At 55.2% G+C, this 14,964-nt stretch overlaps 1 protein-coding gene across 4 annotated transcripts in view; it reads left to right on the top strand.

The window, feature by feature from the left end:
- The window catches only part of GDPD5 (glycerophosphodiester phosphodiesterase domain containing 5), an 82,958-nt gene that overhangs the window by 51,191 nt on the left and 16,803 nt on the right, over positions 1–14,964 (top strand). For all 4 annotated transcript variants that reach the window (XM_012725554.1, XM_012725555.1, XM_012725553.1 and 1 more), the window contains 3 exons: positions 8,624–8,727; positions 11,933–12,026; positions 12,648–12,707. In XM_012725554.1, the coding sequence (XP_012581008.1) occupies positions 8,624–8,727; positions 11,933–12,026; positions 12,648–12,707 (258 nt within the window). The remainder of the gene's footprint in view (positions 1–8,623; positions 8,728–11,932; positions 12,027–12,647; positions 12,708–14,964) is intronic.

Below are 14,964 nucleotides of genomic sequence, written 5' to 3'. Positions count from 1 at the left end.
CAACCTTGGGAAAAAGCATCTTCCCTCTAAACTGTCAAAGGGCTGGTTGGTCCCTTCTCTGGTGCTTGGGGGAAAGGAGTCCCAGAGCTTCCGTATTTGCTCTTCTAAAAAGGAGATAAGACCTCATTTTATCCTTTAAACTTGCGGGGTTGCCATGAGGATAAGAACTTGGGAAATGATAATATGCATCCATGACAGTGGAGAGGCTGGCAGAGTCCCGCTTGTTGCAGCGCAGGGAGCTGAGGATTTATGGGTGCAATAAAGCCATGCCGTCTCTGGCCTTCAGCAACTCTGGTACCCCACCTAGCGCCTGTCTGACTGGTGCGCAGCATGCCCGTCATGGCTGTGCCATGCTGCAGGGAAGCAGTCACACTCCTGCTCACGGAGCAACATGGCTGCCCTGAGTGACCGCTTAGGGAGTGAGGGTGGAGCGTCAGCAGGGGCCATGGCCATCCAGCTGCCCCATGGCCTGGCAGTGCCCTTTGAGGGCCGCCGGGTTAATCCCTCATAACGGCTCCCAATTCTTCCGCTCATGTCCCCTTGTGGGCTGATGAAAACCACGGGTGGGTGGGGAGAGCAGGGTGCTCCAGGCTGGGTTTATTCTCCTGCCTAATGAGCCACTCTGTGTGCACCCCAGCAGAAGCAAGGGCAGACAGAGGCCTAATTGCTCAGCTCTCTGTAGCCCAGAAAAATAAATCCAACCTCTTAAGCTGTCAGAAGCTGGCTGGGGGTGGGGAGTCTAATCCCGTTCCCTGCTCGGCCCTAATGCTGCAGTACATCTCAAGCCTCCCAGCCCGTCCCCTCCCCTATATCTCCTGGGGCAGGGCTGAAGTGATGCTGCCAGGGCCTGCCTGTTTCTCCCTTCTGGCACAGAGGTCCCAGCTGACATTCTCTAGGTTTTTCCTGTGCATCCCTCCCCCATTTGGAACTTGGTGAAGGTGGAATAGGCTGATGCTGTTGGATCTGGCCTGCAGGTGGGCAGACTCAGCAGAGGAGGCACCCCTCGTCTCTGTCCAATTTCTGCGGGCTGCAGGGCGCTGAGGGCACAGAAGGACTCTGGGTCTCAGAGCAGCGCCAGAGCATAGGGCCAGTGGGCCAGCGCCCAGCCTCACAGAAGGAGCTGAGCTAGGCAGAGCCAGCTCCCAGGCCAGGGATGCTGCAGACCAGACCGGAAAACCTAGAAACCATCCACACACATCCCTGGATTCACTGTGTGGTAAATGAGGCTAAAAATTATTGCAAATATCACAGATGGGGTAGGGACAGCTGTTTGTCCATTTGGTAAAAGTAAAATTAGGTCCCTGCCTCTTACCTCAAACAGAAATAAATTCCAGATGGATCAAAATGTGGGTTTTTCCTAATTTTATTTTATTTATTTAGTTTTTGAACAGAAAAGTCAGATATATTGAGTACCGCGTGAGGGATTTGGGGGTGAGATGGGAGATATCATCTGTGCCAGTATTTTTCTAATTTTAAACTCCTTTTTTTCTATTTAGGCAGCATATATTTGTTGAGAAAATTCAAACAGCTTGGAAAGATGTAAAGTAGAAGAAAATCTAATCTAAACGCTTTAGAGCAAAGGCTTTCAGACCTTTCTCCATATACATACACGCCCGCATGGAGCTGTCTGTAGATGGGAGGATTGGAGATTTTAATGTAAATAGTGAAGCTGAGAATTATAAAATGTAAATTAAATAGATAGTCTCAAGCCGCCCTCATCAACCAAAAGGCAGAACCTATAAAGGGAAAAGGGAGTAGATTTGACTGCATTAAATTTTAAATTTTTATATAAAAACATGATAAATAAAATTAAAGTCGGTGATAAAATAAGAAAAAAACATACCGCGTAGGTGAAAGTTAATACTCAGACTAGGGAAGGCTGTTATAAGCCCCTAAGAAAGAAACCAGCCCGCTGCAACAAAGCCTGCCTTGCTCCATGCCTCTGCTCCTTCCTCTCCATCCTTCCCTCCGGCTGAATCAAGGCCCCTTGACCTTGTTGTTTCAGCAAACTGTGCTGCGGGTGTCTCTTCCTCCAAAAGGCTCTCCAGGCCGTCCCTGCTCCCGTAATGGCTGTGTGCACGTAAGCAGCCCATGCTCGGCTTGTTCACCAGATTCATTCCTAGGACTGCAGTTGCCTCAGGCTGAGCAGTCATCTGTACATTGCTCAGGGCGGAGTCCCAGTTTGACTCATTTTATTTCGTGTCCCCACCTCCGCCCACATGCGTAGCATCACTGGAAGCAGGTGGTGGTGAGGATATGGAGAGCAGACGCTGGAGTTTAGTTTGGTGTGGGGTGTGAGGTAGGGGTCTGAGTGGATGTCCAGATGTCCCAACTCCCTCTGTTGACTTGGCCATCCTTTCCGCACTAGTTCACCACGTGTTCCTCCTTATCCGTGCTTCCATGCCCCACCCTTGCTTTGGGTCTCAGTTTCTCCACTTCTTAATTGGACCTATAACAATGAGGCGAGTTACACGATCTCTGAAATGTTTTGAACTCTTAATATCCCAGATTCCCTCCCTGCCCCACAGAGTCCATTTCCTTCCTAGTGAGACAAGGATAATTACATGTCCTGCTCCTTATTGCTTTGGGACACCTGGTGATGCTGGAGGCACCCAGACGTGGTGTGAATTCCAGCTCCACCATTATGTCTGCCCTTTGTGACCTTAAGCAAAGTCCTTTCCTCTCTGAGCCTTGGTTTCTCGCTAGTACAACTCCTGTTTTGCAGATTTGTGGAGAGCATGAGATAAATTAAGGCAAGCAGAAGGCTTTTATGAGCACCCCACCCCAGCTTTGGGATGAGCATATATAGGTCTCCATCCTCCATAGTGACCATGGCTGGTAGCCAATGAGTTGGGACCGGCAACTGTCCTGCCAGGGTCTTCCTCCACCTCTGCTGGCTCCTCCTAAGACCGCAGCCCAAGAGCCAGGCTTGACCCCTGTGCCCAGGGATCCCAGCACCCTGGACGGGGGTAGGCAATCTGACTGACTGTCCTCAGCAGCCAGAGAAATTTGGTGTGAGCGGGGGGTGGGGGAAGACTTGATCACTGACTTCACATAATTAAAGGGTTGTCAGACGCGAAATGATAATTATAGGAAGGATCGAGGTTTTGGCGACGTACAGCTCACATCTGTAATCGTGGGCCTGGCAGCCCGCCCGTGAGGTAGAGGTGATGTCATCCCTGTGAACAGAAGAGGAAGCTGAGGCTTGAGGTCCTCAGTGATTGTCCCACAGGCACGCAGCTAGTGGGGAGGAGGTCAGGAGTTAAAATCCAGCTCCTGGTATCCTCCAATCCCTGATCTCTGGGCCCCCGTATTCCCTGCCCTTTTGCTGGCCTTGTTCTGTGTGGTCTTGGAGATCTGGGTGCTGGGTGGCAGTGGAGAAAGCAGGTTTTAGTTGCCTTTCAGAGGCAGAGGGAAGGGAAATAACTTGCGCAGCTGTGCCGACAGCAAACACATCACCAGTCCTCCTGGGCTGACATCCTCTTTGGTTGTACAGAGCAGGAAGCTGACACTCAGGGAGAATAAATAAATGTCACCTCAAGGTCACCCAGTCAGTAGTGGCCACATAGGACACTGCACATTCTGTGCTGCTGGACTCCCAAACGCCTCTGCCAGCTACTCTAAGGAGGAAGAATTTTGGGTCCAGAGGAGACCACATGGCACACAGAGTTCTCATCCCTGGAGCTACAGAAGCAGAAATCTTCAGGGTTCTGTCCTGGGGGCTGCGAGGGGGCGGTAGGGGGAGATAGGAGTCCAGGGGGACAGCTTTGAGCAGGATTTTGTACCAAGACCAGGGAGAGGCCTCTGGCTCAGGTGCTTTCCCCAGGCAGAGTTCAAGCTCCAGGCTCTGTTTGGACCCCAGAGGAGAGGCTGTGAACCCATAAGGGGAGTAGTCTGTGAGCACCCTGGCTTGGGTCTGTCTTCAGGTCTGGCACAGGCCTGGATGCAAACAGCAGAGGCAGGCGGCACCTGCACTTCCTGTGCAGAGCTGGGAATTGTGCCCAGCCTGCACTCTGCAACTGTCAGCCCCAGCAGCTAATGAGCTCTTGCCCTGATCTTCCCTGAATGCAGACGGCTCCGGGTGGGCGAGACAGAGATGAAGGGGGGCTGGTAAAGAGAAGATGTGGCAATCAACAGTAGACAGTGGGTAGGAGAAGTAGGCACGGGAAGCTGGGGAATCTCGTCTGCCTGGAAGGCGGGGAAGAGAGTGGGAGGAGGATGCAGGGGTGTGGGGCCTGCGGGGCTGGGGTCTTGGATTTGCCATCACCGTGGCCACGTCGGATTAGGAAGGGAATGACTTCCCCGCCACAGCCAGCGCCACCCCCGCCCCCTGTGCTCTTCCCATGGTTCATTGCGTCCTGGGGGATGCAACCTCTCAGCACCTGTGCCCGATGCCCAGGTCAGTTCAGGAACTGCTGGCCTTTGTCCTGCATCCAGGTGGCTGCAAGGCTCCGAACAGAAGACTGGGGTTCACCAGGCGGCCTTCCCTTAGTAAGGGCTAAGGATAAGCCTGAGGATAAGTCTGGGGCTGCCCTAGCACCTCCCAGTGTCACATCATGCTCACCCCCTCTTCTTGCACCCCCATGTGCCTGTTGTGTGTGGCCCCGGGCACAAAGAGATGGCATGACCATCCCTGTCCTGAAGGGGTCCTCGGGCCAGAAAGTCCCCACGTTGTGCCTCTTTACCTGTATCTCCCCATTTAGCATCAACCTTCCATGGTTGAGGTCCCTCTTTGCACCTGACAAATGGAATCTGAAACCCAGAGGATTTGTAACTGATCCAAGTTCTGTCTACTCTGAGCCCCGTCTCTTTCCATCTCCACAATCAGAATGTGAGTGAGGGTCAGATGGGTGAGGCCAAGAGCCTGTGCAGTATTCAGGGAAGGGAGTCTTGGGGCCTGGAGGGGTGCAGACATTCCTGAAAGAGAAAGAGGTTTGGCCTAGGAGCGGGCCTCAGAAAGATGGGGAGGGGAGCCCCAGGGTTCCGGAGGGCGAGTAGAGCAGCCCACCCCCAGGGGCTGCAAGACACCTGGGTTCAGTCCCGCCTCCCTCTGCTCCCACGGGGACCTTGAGTTGCTTCTCATCTCCCACCTCACTCGCCACACTGAGCCTTTGCGTAAATGAGCAAAAGGCAGGACCCTCCACCAGGATCTGCTACGAAACTGTCACAACACACTGACGGCAACCACAGTGTAGTGGCTCTGACTTGGGGTCCAGAAGTCATTCGCTGCGTGCAGTGGCCCTGCTCTGAGGCTCGCGACCTCAGAAGGGGTAAATACCCATAATCAGTCACCCCAGGCATTGAGCAGACAGTAAGCCCTGTCGAGGGCCAATGCGCGCACCCCCTCCCTGCACGGCTGCTTCCCTGCCCGCCTGCCTCAGAGCAGGGCCAGGCGGGCTCCTTAACAGGCTGAGCAGACTCAGCCTCCCTTCTGCTAGGACCACGAGAGCCACTGGCAGCCTCTTTGTCAGGGGAGCCGACCGCCAGTTCCTGGCTTTCCCTTCCCCTTTCTCTGAGCCCGTCATTCAGTTTCTTCCTCTGATTGTTCTTAGAATTACCAGCTGCCTCCTCCCCACAGGCTGGTCTATGGTTGGGGCCTCTTCACCCCCATGTACAGGCCCCCTGTAGCCAAGGGGAGGGCGCCTAGGACTTTGACTCTGGTCTTGCCTCCAACCCGAGCTCATGCCAGGATGGAGGTGCTGACTCTGCAGTGCAGACCAGCCTCTGGGGCTGGGGGCCGCCCCTCCGCCTTCAGCCCAGGGCCCTGCCGCAGAAGCAGGCCTGAATCCTGACTCTTCTCTGCCCCCACAGTCCCAGCCATCCTCAGGACGGGGCTCCAGGAGGACGTGTGGCTTGCTCTGCCCCACCAGGGTCTCTCCATCCAAGCAAGACTCGCCCCGCACCTTTCCATGGGTGGCAGGCTCAGCAGTGTGTTCGCTGAGAGCGGTCCCCAGCACGTGCCCAGAGGATGGATTCCAGGCATCGTCGCTTTCATTTCTGTTTTTGCACAAAGCAGGGCTAAGCAAGCAGCCTGGCTCTGCAGGTGGTGGCCGTTTTGTCTCCCAGGCTGGAGCCTCTTGCACAAAGTGGGGTGTTGAGGGCACCTAGCCGCTCGTCAAGGCTGTGACCTTTGCTGCTGGGAGAGGCCTCCGTGGCCTGCTGGGCCACCTGCCTGCTGGGCCGGGCTCTGGGCACCTGACTTGTGTCAGCTCCTGGAATTCTCCGGTCAGCCCTGTGGGGCGAATACAGCCGGTCATTGAATAACATTGTTTCCCTCAGTGTTGTTTAGCTCTGACTCTGATGAGAAAAAAATGCCAATGTCGAACAGAACAACCTTATCGGCAGACCTGGTTTTGTTGTCTGGGTTTTGGCTTCCGTCACCGGGTTCAGGATCCTACGAGGGTGTTCAGTGAGGACTCGCTCCACCGCATTGTCCTCCCGACAGAGGAGGAAACGAGGGCTGAGCGATGTTATGTGCGCTGGGACACCAGGGCTGTGGAGGTTGTACGGGGAAGACAGGGTCAGTTCAGACACAATGGCGGCACCTACAGAGTGGGATAGAGGCAGAGGCACTGAGCAAACTTTCCTTCCTCGTCTTCAGTGGTCGTAAGTGCTAAGGCAGTGGACGCTCAGTCATTTGGGAAACACAGTCACGGGAGCGGGTCACAGAGCACAGCGCATGAGTGTATTTTTAATTTATTTTTTTAAGATGTATTTATTTGTGCATACAGAGCTTGGGTACAGGCCAGAGGTGCAGGGGCAGTGAGAGCCTTCACCAAAGACAGAGTGGGGAGCAGAACAGGCAGATCGACGAAGTACACTGCTGAGGGGAGCAGCGGGTGGGTCAGGAGAGGTCTGCTGCGCCATGTGGTCACCTCCGGGGCCGGAGATGGAACTGTAGCTGTCTTGCAGTTCTGAGACCTAACGCATTGAGCCACCAGGGAGGGCCACAGTATGAATTTAAAGAGGGGAACACTGATGCTAGTGTTACAGGGTAGCCCAGAGTGGACCGGGCCGCCTGTCTGTGGGGCCTCACCCGCGTGTTCACAACTCGGTTACACTGCAGGGACACACAAAAGGGTCAATAATGGGTTTATTTACAAAAGGAGAAAGGAATAGGAAACATCCCAGGGAAAGAGAGAGGAATACAAGGTAACTGGAATACCTTACAGCTAGGCTGACTGAACACACCACGTCACGAGGTCAGGAGAGCCGCTTCCCAAGCGAGAGAGCCAGCCAGAGAGCACGAGATGCAATCGCGCCCTATTTATCCCCCAAATGTCCCAGAATTCCTGCTAGCTCTTCCCTTGGGTCCTTGCAGTTCTCTCCCTGGTACTGCTGGGAGTTGTAGTTTCCAATCTCTGGAGTAGGGTGTAGGGTCCAGAAAGCTGGAGTAGGGGGTGGAGTCCATAAGACTGCAGAGTTCCTTTAGGACATCCTTCCCCTTAACACTAGAAGACCACTGAGGAAGGAGTGGGGGTAGCAGAAGTGAAGTCCAGGAAGGCTTCACAGAGGAAGCAACATCTGCAATGGCTTGATAAGTGGGTAGGGAGGTCAGGGGAACAAGTCCAGAGGCAGTCGCCCTTCCAGGTGACAGAGATGGCTGTGGGGAGAGGATGAAGCTGCACTTGAGGTGGGGAGGGGACCCTGATTGGCTAAGCAGAGAGGAGCCATCAAGAGGGTAAACTGAGGTTAGAGCCATAGCTCTGGGCTGGCTGTCCTGTGAGGCCCAGGGGCCTGGCTGTGCCTGGGTGAGCAGTACTGGGCTGCCCCCACCACCACCACCCCCCCCATCCCCTCCAGGGGAGGGCAGTCTTGCTTCCCTCCAGGGCCGATTTCCCCTCAAGGACTGTTGGTTCATTCTGATGTTCTCAGCAATTTCCCAGAGGGCAGGATGTTCCCAGCTTGTGCTTCTGAGATAAGGGGTTGGATGAAAGCAGGTAAACCCGAAGTCCGAGCAGGAAGCTCTTGTGGAGCTCTGAGGCCCCTCAGGAAGCAGCAGTGCTGGGTCAGCGCCCCGCCCCCCTCCTCCTCAGCTGGGGACAGAGGTGACCTGGCACAGCTGGAGTGGCCCTGCGCCTGGTGGGGCCCAGAACACTGTATCTCCTCGGGTCTTTAAGTTGAAGGTTAAAGGTGCTAGTCTTCAATCCTCCACTAACTTGCTGTGTGACTTGGGCAAGTTGCTTTACCTCTCTGGGCCTCACTGTTTTGATAACATGGGCTGAGTGAGGAAAGAATAACACCTGTTTTGTTCTGTATGTGTGAGGAGGGAGGAAGCGGGGGGATGTCACCTCCCGGACTGCACAGCACCTCGGTGCAAAGGCTAAGGGCAGACATGGGCTTTGCTCCTGGGGCCATCACCAGAATGGGGGTACTCAGTCCCACTGGAAAGACCTCAGGCTACAGTAAGGACTCAGGTGGACCCCTGATCCTGCTCCCAGTTCCCCACCACTCTGCTGTTGGATGGGGCCCTTCCCCTCCTTGCACCCCAGGCCCCCACATTATAAAGAGGCAGTACCCCTGCCCAGGAGGTTTGTCTACGGAGGAGGCGGGGGCATGGGAAGCAGCCAGAGAGGCCAGACCCTGGCTCCACGTGACCCCCTTCCTCACTCTGCTTTTGCAGTGGGAGCGCCTCTGGTTCCTGCTCCTCACCTTCACCTTTGGCCTCATACTCACCTGGCTCTACTTCTGGTGGGAAGTCCACAATGACTACGATGAGTTCAACTGGTGAGTGGGGCAGGGTGGGCCGGGGGACAGGGGCCTGGTGGGCCCATTGATTAGGATAAGGGGGTGGCGGGCGGCCTTGGGTTTCAGCCTCTCCCAGGCAGGCTCTCAGAGTTCTGCTACCAGTTCGCTGTGTGACCTTTGGGACAGGGTCTCCATAAAGAACAAGAGCTTGGCGGGAGCTAAGACCAGCCAGGGAGAACAGGTAGTTCCTTCCTGCTGACCTGCCATCACTGAAAATCGAGACATAAGATGAACAGGGCTCATCTTGGGTCCCCCTTTGTAAACAAGAACTCCAAGGCCCAGGGAGACCAAGGCTTCAGAGGAGGGGCCCCGAGATGCTGCTCCTCCTTCCTCTTTTCACAGGGCCTGGGGCTGGGCTGACAGATGTGATGGTGCTGGGCAGCGCTGGTTCTTTGTGGACACCAGCGTCTCGTCCGGTGGCAGGGCTGTCTGAGTCTGTTACCTAGGTGGGTGTAGGAAGACCCTGTTTTTTCCTTACCTGCACCTGCCTTTGTCAAACAGTGAGTGGCCATGGAAGGAGGGTGGGGTCCTGGTTCTAGGGGGTGCTCCTCCATCGACAGGTGCAGAAGCAGACCCCAGGTCATAGTCTGGCAGAGTCGGGGCTTGCTTGGGGGCCAGGGCCTCCTCGCTACCCAACCAGTGCTGTTTTCTTTGTGGTCAGAATTTAGCTCATGGTGACTGGGAACAGGTCCATGATCCTCTCTGAGCCTCAGATTGCTCTTCGTTAAATGGATAACTCCAACCTCACCAGGTTGTGGATGCAGTGAGGTGACAGCAGAAAGAGGGTTCAGCGTTCTACAGAATCTTGAGGGCTGCTTCCTAGGAGGGCAGGTTTCCAGTCCTCAGGCTGCCAGGATGTTAGAATCTGGGCTGCGCTCGTGTGAGCCGTTGCCCTCGGAGTCTGTGATGATCCTGAGGTCCATCCTGCAGGCCTGGCACCCGCTCCCTGTGTCTGTTATTAATGAGCACAATAAAGGAAGTATTGTCCCCCGCCAGCAGCCTGGCAAGATGAGCCGAAGCCCCAGCTCAGTCCCAGAAGGGGCCCCTGGCCTTTATTAAATATCATAAATCAATTATTCATCCTCGCAGATGTCCAAAGACAGGCACTATGATGGGTAAATGGAATGGTCCCTGCTGGCCCTCCACTGCAGACCTTGGACAGTTCTGCAGGACTGGAGGTCTGCTACTGGAAGATCATCGAGTCCACCCCTTCAGGCACAGGTGGTGAAACTGAGGCCCAGAGAGCGGCGGGACTCACTACAGCCACTCCACCTGTTAGTGCCAAGGACACATTCTAAAGGCAACCCGAGGAGAGTGAGACTCACTAGCCTCTCCACAGTCACGCAGCAAGATGCAGGCAGATCTGGGCCAGGGCTTGAGCCTGCCTGCCATGCTGTTCCCAGAGCTACCTCCCCCCCAACCCCCCGTCCAGAGTGAGCTCCCTGCCACTGGGTGACTCAGAAGACAGCTGCCTGCCCTTTCGGGGACGCTGCAGCTTTTGGGATTTAGGGATAACCCAAAGAGCTGCAGCTCCATCAGCCTGCCACCTCAGGTTTTTGGAGTAGGTGCCCTGGCCCAGCCCTCACGGTCCCAAGAGGCTCTGGGGATAGTTCATGGAGTAAGCGGGTGTTAGCAAGACTGCACTGTTCATGTTGAGCGAGGAGAGTCAGGCAGGGCTGTCTGTCTGCTGCTGCCCAGGAGGGCTCTCTGCCTAAAGTGAGAGATGAGAGCTGGCCAGAACCAGTTCTAGGACAGGTCTCCCACCTCTTTGGGCCTCAGTTTCCCCAGTTAGTAAGATGTTAGCCAGACTTGGTGGCAGTAGATCATCCTCTGGAATCTGAGTGAAGGCCAGCGGAGGATGCAGGGGAAGGCAGGGGTGTCCTCCGTGTCACTTCCTAGTCCCCATGCCAAGGTGGCAGCAGGCCCAAAACCAGCTTAACTGCTCAGATGACCTTGAGAAAGTTGTTCCCTTCTCCAACCCTCAGTTTCCCCAGTTGTACATGGAGGATGTGGGTGATTCCGTAAAGCTTCTAAGGAGTACCTATCAGGAGTTCTAAGAAATGCATCCCCCGGATGGTTTCCCTGATATGTGGAATATAGAGAAGCCAAGCAAAGATCAGGAAAAAGAAACTTGCGAGCTGATCATAGAGCTGAGTCATACAGCAGGGTGGAGGAGAGAGGGCCAGACAGGGAGGCAGGGAGGGGAGAGCATGGGCGACGGTGGTGATGGGTCACGGGTGCTGTGGCGGTGGGAGAACAATAGGGACTAGATCTGAGGGGAGAAATCAAATACTGTCCAAAAGTTAACAACAACGTAGGAAAAAAGAGAGAGAAATACATTCCCTTTGGCCTTATAGTTCTACTTGCAGGAGTCTATTCTAAGGAAATAATTAGTAATCCAGAAAGATATGTACAACATTCTTTTTGTGTGTAAATTTACAATAGTGAATAACTGGAAACTATTCGTTGCCAGTAGTAGGAACTTGGCTACATGTGGTACATTACTTCCATAGAAGATGTTGTGGTTCTTAGAAGAAGATCACACTTCTCAGGATTTTCAGACATCAGGACAATAATGTTAATAAGAGGTGGCTGAGCACCTGCTGGCTTGCCTCCTTCCATCCTCAGGAAACCCCATGAGGGCGTTTTGTTATCCCCATTCTGTGGATGAGAAAACTAAGGCTTCAAGTTGTCGGGTACTACCGTTTATCAAGCGTAAGACCCCACAATTTCACCCAGAAATTGCAGTGAGTGACACAGATGATGGCATCTTGCAATCAAGGAAACCTGGGGGCTCTCTGGGGCCCACAGGCCACTGAGGGGCAGAGTGAGGATTTGAACCCGCATGCACCCCCCTCCGCAGCCTGTGCTCTGACCGCTGTGCTCTACAAAGTGGGGTCCCAACTTGGCTGCTGATACAGATAGACAAGGGTGGGGTGGTCCCCACAGGAAGAAAGTTCAGCCCAGTCTTGATAACAGCAGTCCCTGGGCAGTGCAACCAGGGGACCGTTGTGTCTCCTCCGTGCCTGGAGGACGTAGTGAGGAAACAGGCCATGCACCGGGCAGACTGAGTGCCAGGGAGACGTGCCATCGTTCCTGAGTGGGAGGTGGTCGAGGAGCCTGGCTGCCCCCAGGAGCGCCCTGGTTCCCTCCAGGTCTAACCCTGCCCTTCCCCCGCCCGCAGGTACCTCTACAACCGCATGGGCTACTGGAGCGACTGGTCTGTGCCCATCCTCCTGACCACGGCTGTGGCCTTCACTTACATCGCAGTCCTCCTGGTATGGGGGGCGTTCCAGAGAGGGTCCCTACTAGGGGAAGGGAGACTGAGCCTGTGCTGAGCTGGGGGGAGGGTTCCCTGGCCTAAACGGGGAGCCGCTTTTTCCAGGGCTTTGGACTGCCACCCCTCTGACCCACCAAGGTGGGAGGTCCCCTTGCTTCTGCCCCATCCTGGAATATTACCCCCTCCCCCAACCCCGTGAGCTATCTGGGCCCACTGCAGACTTCCTCTTACAGGAACTTCTGCTTTGCTTCCTGCTGCCAATAATCTGTTCACTCAGGTCCAGCCCCAAGCTGGTCTGGGGAGTAGGGTGTCTTGGGGAGGGGGCTCAGCCTGTTTTCAAATCCAAAACTCCCCAAATGTTAATCGGATAGTCCAAGGACAAGAGGGTCCAGTGGCCTCTTGAGAGAGAAATCCGGGCAAGAAGGGGCCTGGAGGCCTTGAATAGCCTGAGAGAAGCCAGGCTCGGGTGGGCTGGGCTTTCCCCTCACCTGCAGAGAGGCTTTGCTGACTGTGCTGAGCCAGGCGCAGAGCGCTGGTGTGGAGAAGGGTGTCCAGAGAACCAGCAGAAGCCTCTGGTCACACTCAGTGCCCCAACTGCCGCCCTGTGGCCCCTCTTCAGATCTTGGCGCTATGTCACATTGCGGTGGGACAGCAGATGCACCTGCACTGGCTGCACAAGGTAAGCACAACTCCCCCTCCACACACACACCCCGGGTGCGGGGGGAGGACAAGGTGTCCAGGCTCGGAACCGAATCATCACTGTCCGAGTGGCAAACTCTGAGCGCTCTTGCTGTCCCTGCACTGTTCTCCTGCCCATATGTCATTCTCCTAATGGCCCCATGGTGTGGGTACTGTGGTCACTCCAGTTTATAGCTGAGAAAACTGAGGCACAAGGTGAAGTCACCTGCCTAGTCTCCAGAGAGTAAGTGGAGGATGCCAGCCTGGTGGCCTCACAAGGCCCAGCACCCTCCGCTTGCCAAGGGACATCTCAGGCCCTCCCTGCAGGTCTGCCTCTTCTCCACTAGTCCTGCCCTTCCTCTCTCTCACCCCTTCCAGCTCTGGCTCCTGCCTGAGCAGCTTGCTGGCTGCCTCAGCTGCTGCTCCCCCACTGCAGCCTTGTGCACTTCCACCTGGCTCCCCTACCCCAGTTCCACACCCAGGGGCCAGCCTGGCTTTGCCCACCTCCATCATCTCAGTGCCCCCTTGGGGTGGGGCCCAAGGGGGAAGCTCTGCCTGCCCTCTGGCTGCTCATACTGCTCCTGGCCGAGGAAGGAACATGTTTGTGACTCTCCTGGTGAGGCCTTGGGGCTGTGACTGTGGGAGGGAGCAGACCAGGCAGGGGCGCCTGGCTCTGGCAGCATCTGGGGCCTATAGGCAGAGCAGCGGCCTCCTTCCCCAGAGAGGGCTGCTGAACAGGAAGGGGCTCACGGTCACTTCCAGACCATAAAGTGAGTCCGGTGACTCTGAAAGGAGGGGCTCACTTCTAACTAGACGGGGGTACATGGAACAGGAACTGAATGAAGGACCTGGTGAGCCCCAGTTGGCCTGAGGTGCCTGTGGGCATGGGGGAACCTCTGAGTCACAAGCTGGGGAGTCAGCTCAGCTGACTGCAGTCCCTGAGGGGTGAAAGGCAGGCCCAGCAGCCCCGTCCCCCCTCCCTCCCTCTGTCCCCTCAGACCTCACTCCTGCTTGTCATTCATCATTCTTGCTGAGGTCTCCTCTGGGTCCCTTTTCCGAGGCACTTTCTTTCTCCCTGTTGTAAGGCTGCCGCTTGAAAGAGCTGTACCAGCTGGCCCCCAAGCAGGGTGCACACACAGGGTCCTGCTTTGCTCTCAGCAGGCTGGCCACAGCTGCTTGATCCTGGCAGAGAGGCCCTGGAGCATTGAGCCTGCAGGGTGGTGGGTCAGTACCGGGAGCCCTGCCCTGGTGGCAGGGATCAGAGCCCTTTATCCACACTGCGCCAGCTCCCAGCTCCATGCCAGTGCAGCCTGCCCACCCTTCCCCAAGGGGAGTCAGCCCAGGACAGTCCCTGCTGCAGAGCTCAACCCCCCTGGGCCAAGAGGGAGGGAGCTGGGGCTCAGAGTATTGCGTAGGGGCTAAAAATTCTCATTCTCTCATTTGATTCTAACATTCTAAGGAATCCTTATTCTTTTCTTGTTTGTTGGCTGTGTTGGATTTTTTGGGGGGTGGGGTAGAGTGGGGACCATCAAGGACATTGACATGGTTCAAAATGAAAAAGATGGGAAAATAATACAGTGTAAATCTCCCTAAAGTTTTTCCAGAGACCTTATAAGCATAAACAAATAGACATCTCCTGCCTCCCTTTTCTTTAAACAGAAGTAGCACACCTGTCCCCACAACAGCTCTGCATCTCCTGAGCACAGTAAGAACTGGTGTCTGTCATAGTCTCCTGCCCTGTCCATGGTCTAGCCCATGGCTCCCTGGGGTGCTGTCCGGCCCCTGTTGTGGGGTCTGGTCCCAGTCACACTCAGTCCATCGTCAGCACACTGTGGCAGGGATCTGGGTAGAAAACTGCTGGGGAAAGTGTGGGCACTTTTGTAACATTGCTAGTGCTCAGCAGATGGCCTCCCTGCCAGGGACCACCAGTCGGTACTCTCTGATCATCTGTGACCGCCCATTAAAGCAGCCCTGACTATAGTGTCTTCACAGGTTTGCTAAAGTCTTCACAGATTTCTTCATGTTTACTGGGTGATGGGTGAAGAAGGTTTGTTTTTTGTTTTTGTTTTTTTTTTTTTTCTTTGTAGAAGAACTGGGGTGCAGGCCAGAGGTGCAGAGGGTGAGAGAACTCACCAGAGATGTCATGGGGACCAGAATAGGTAGAGCTACTGAAATTCATTGCTGAGGGGAGCAGCGAGTGGGTGGGACCAAAAAGGTCTGCTGCACCCATGTGGGTCAGCTCCCTGGCAAGGATTGAA

The sequence above is a fragment of the Condylura cristata genome, unplaced genomic scaffold (assembly GCF_000260355.1).
Source record: "Condylura cristata isolate star-nosed mole 26May11 unplaced genomic scaffold, ConCri1.0 scaffold00015, whole genome shotgun sequence".
NCBI lineage: Eukaryota > Metazoa > Chordata > Mammalia > Eulipotyphla > Talpidae > Condylura > Condylura cristata.
The sequence above is the reverse complement of the archived record's forward strand: the minus strand, read 5'-3'. Positions and strand labels throughout refer to the sequence as shown.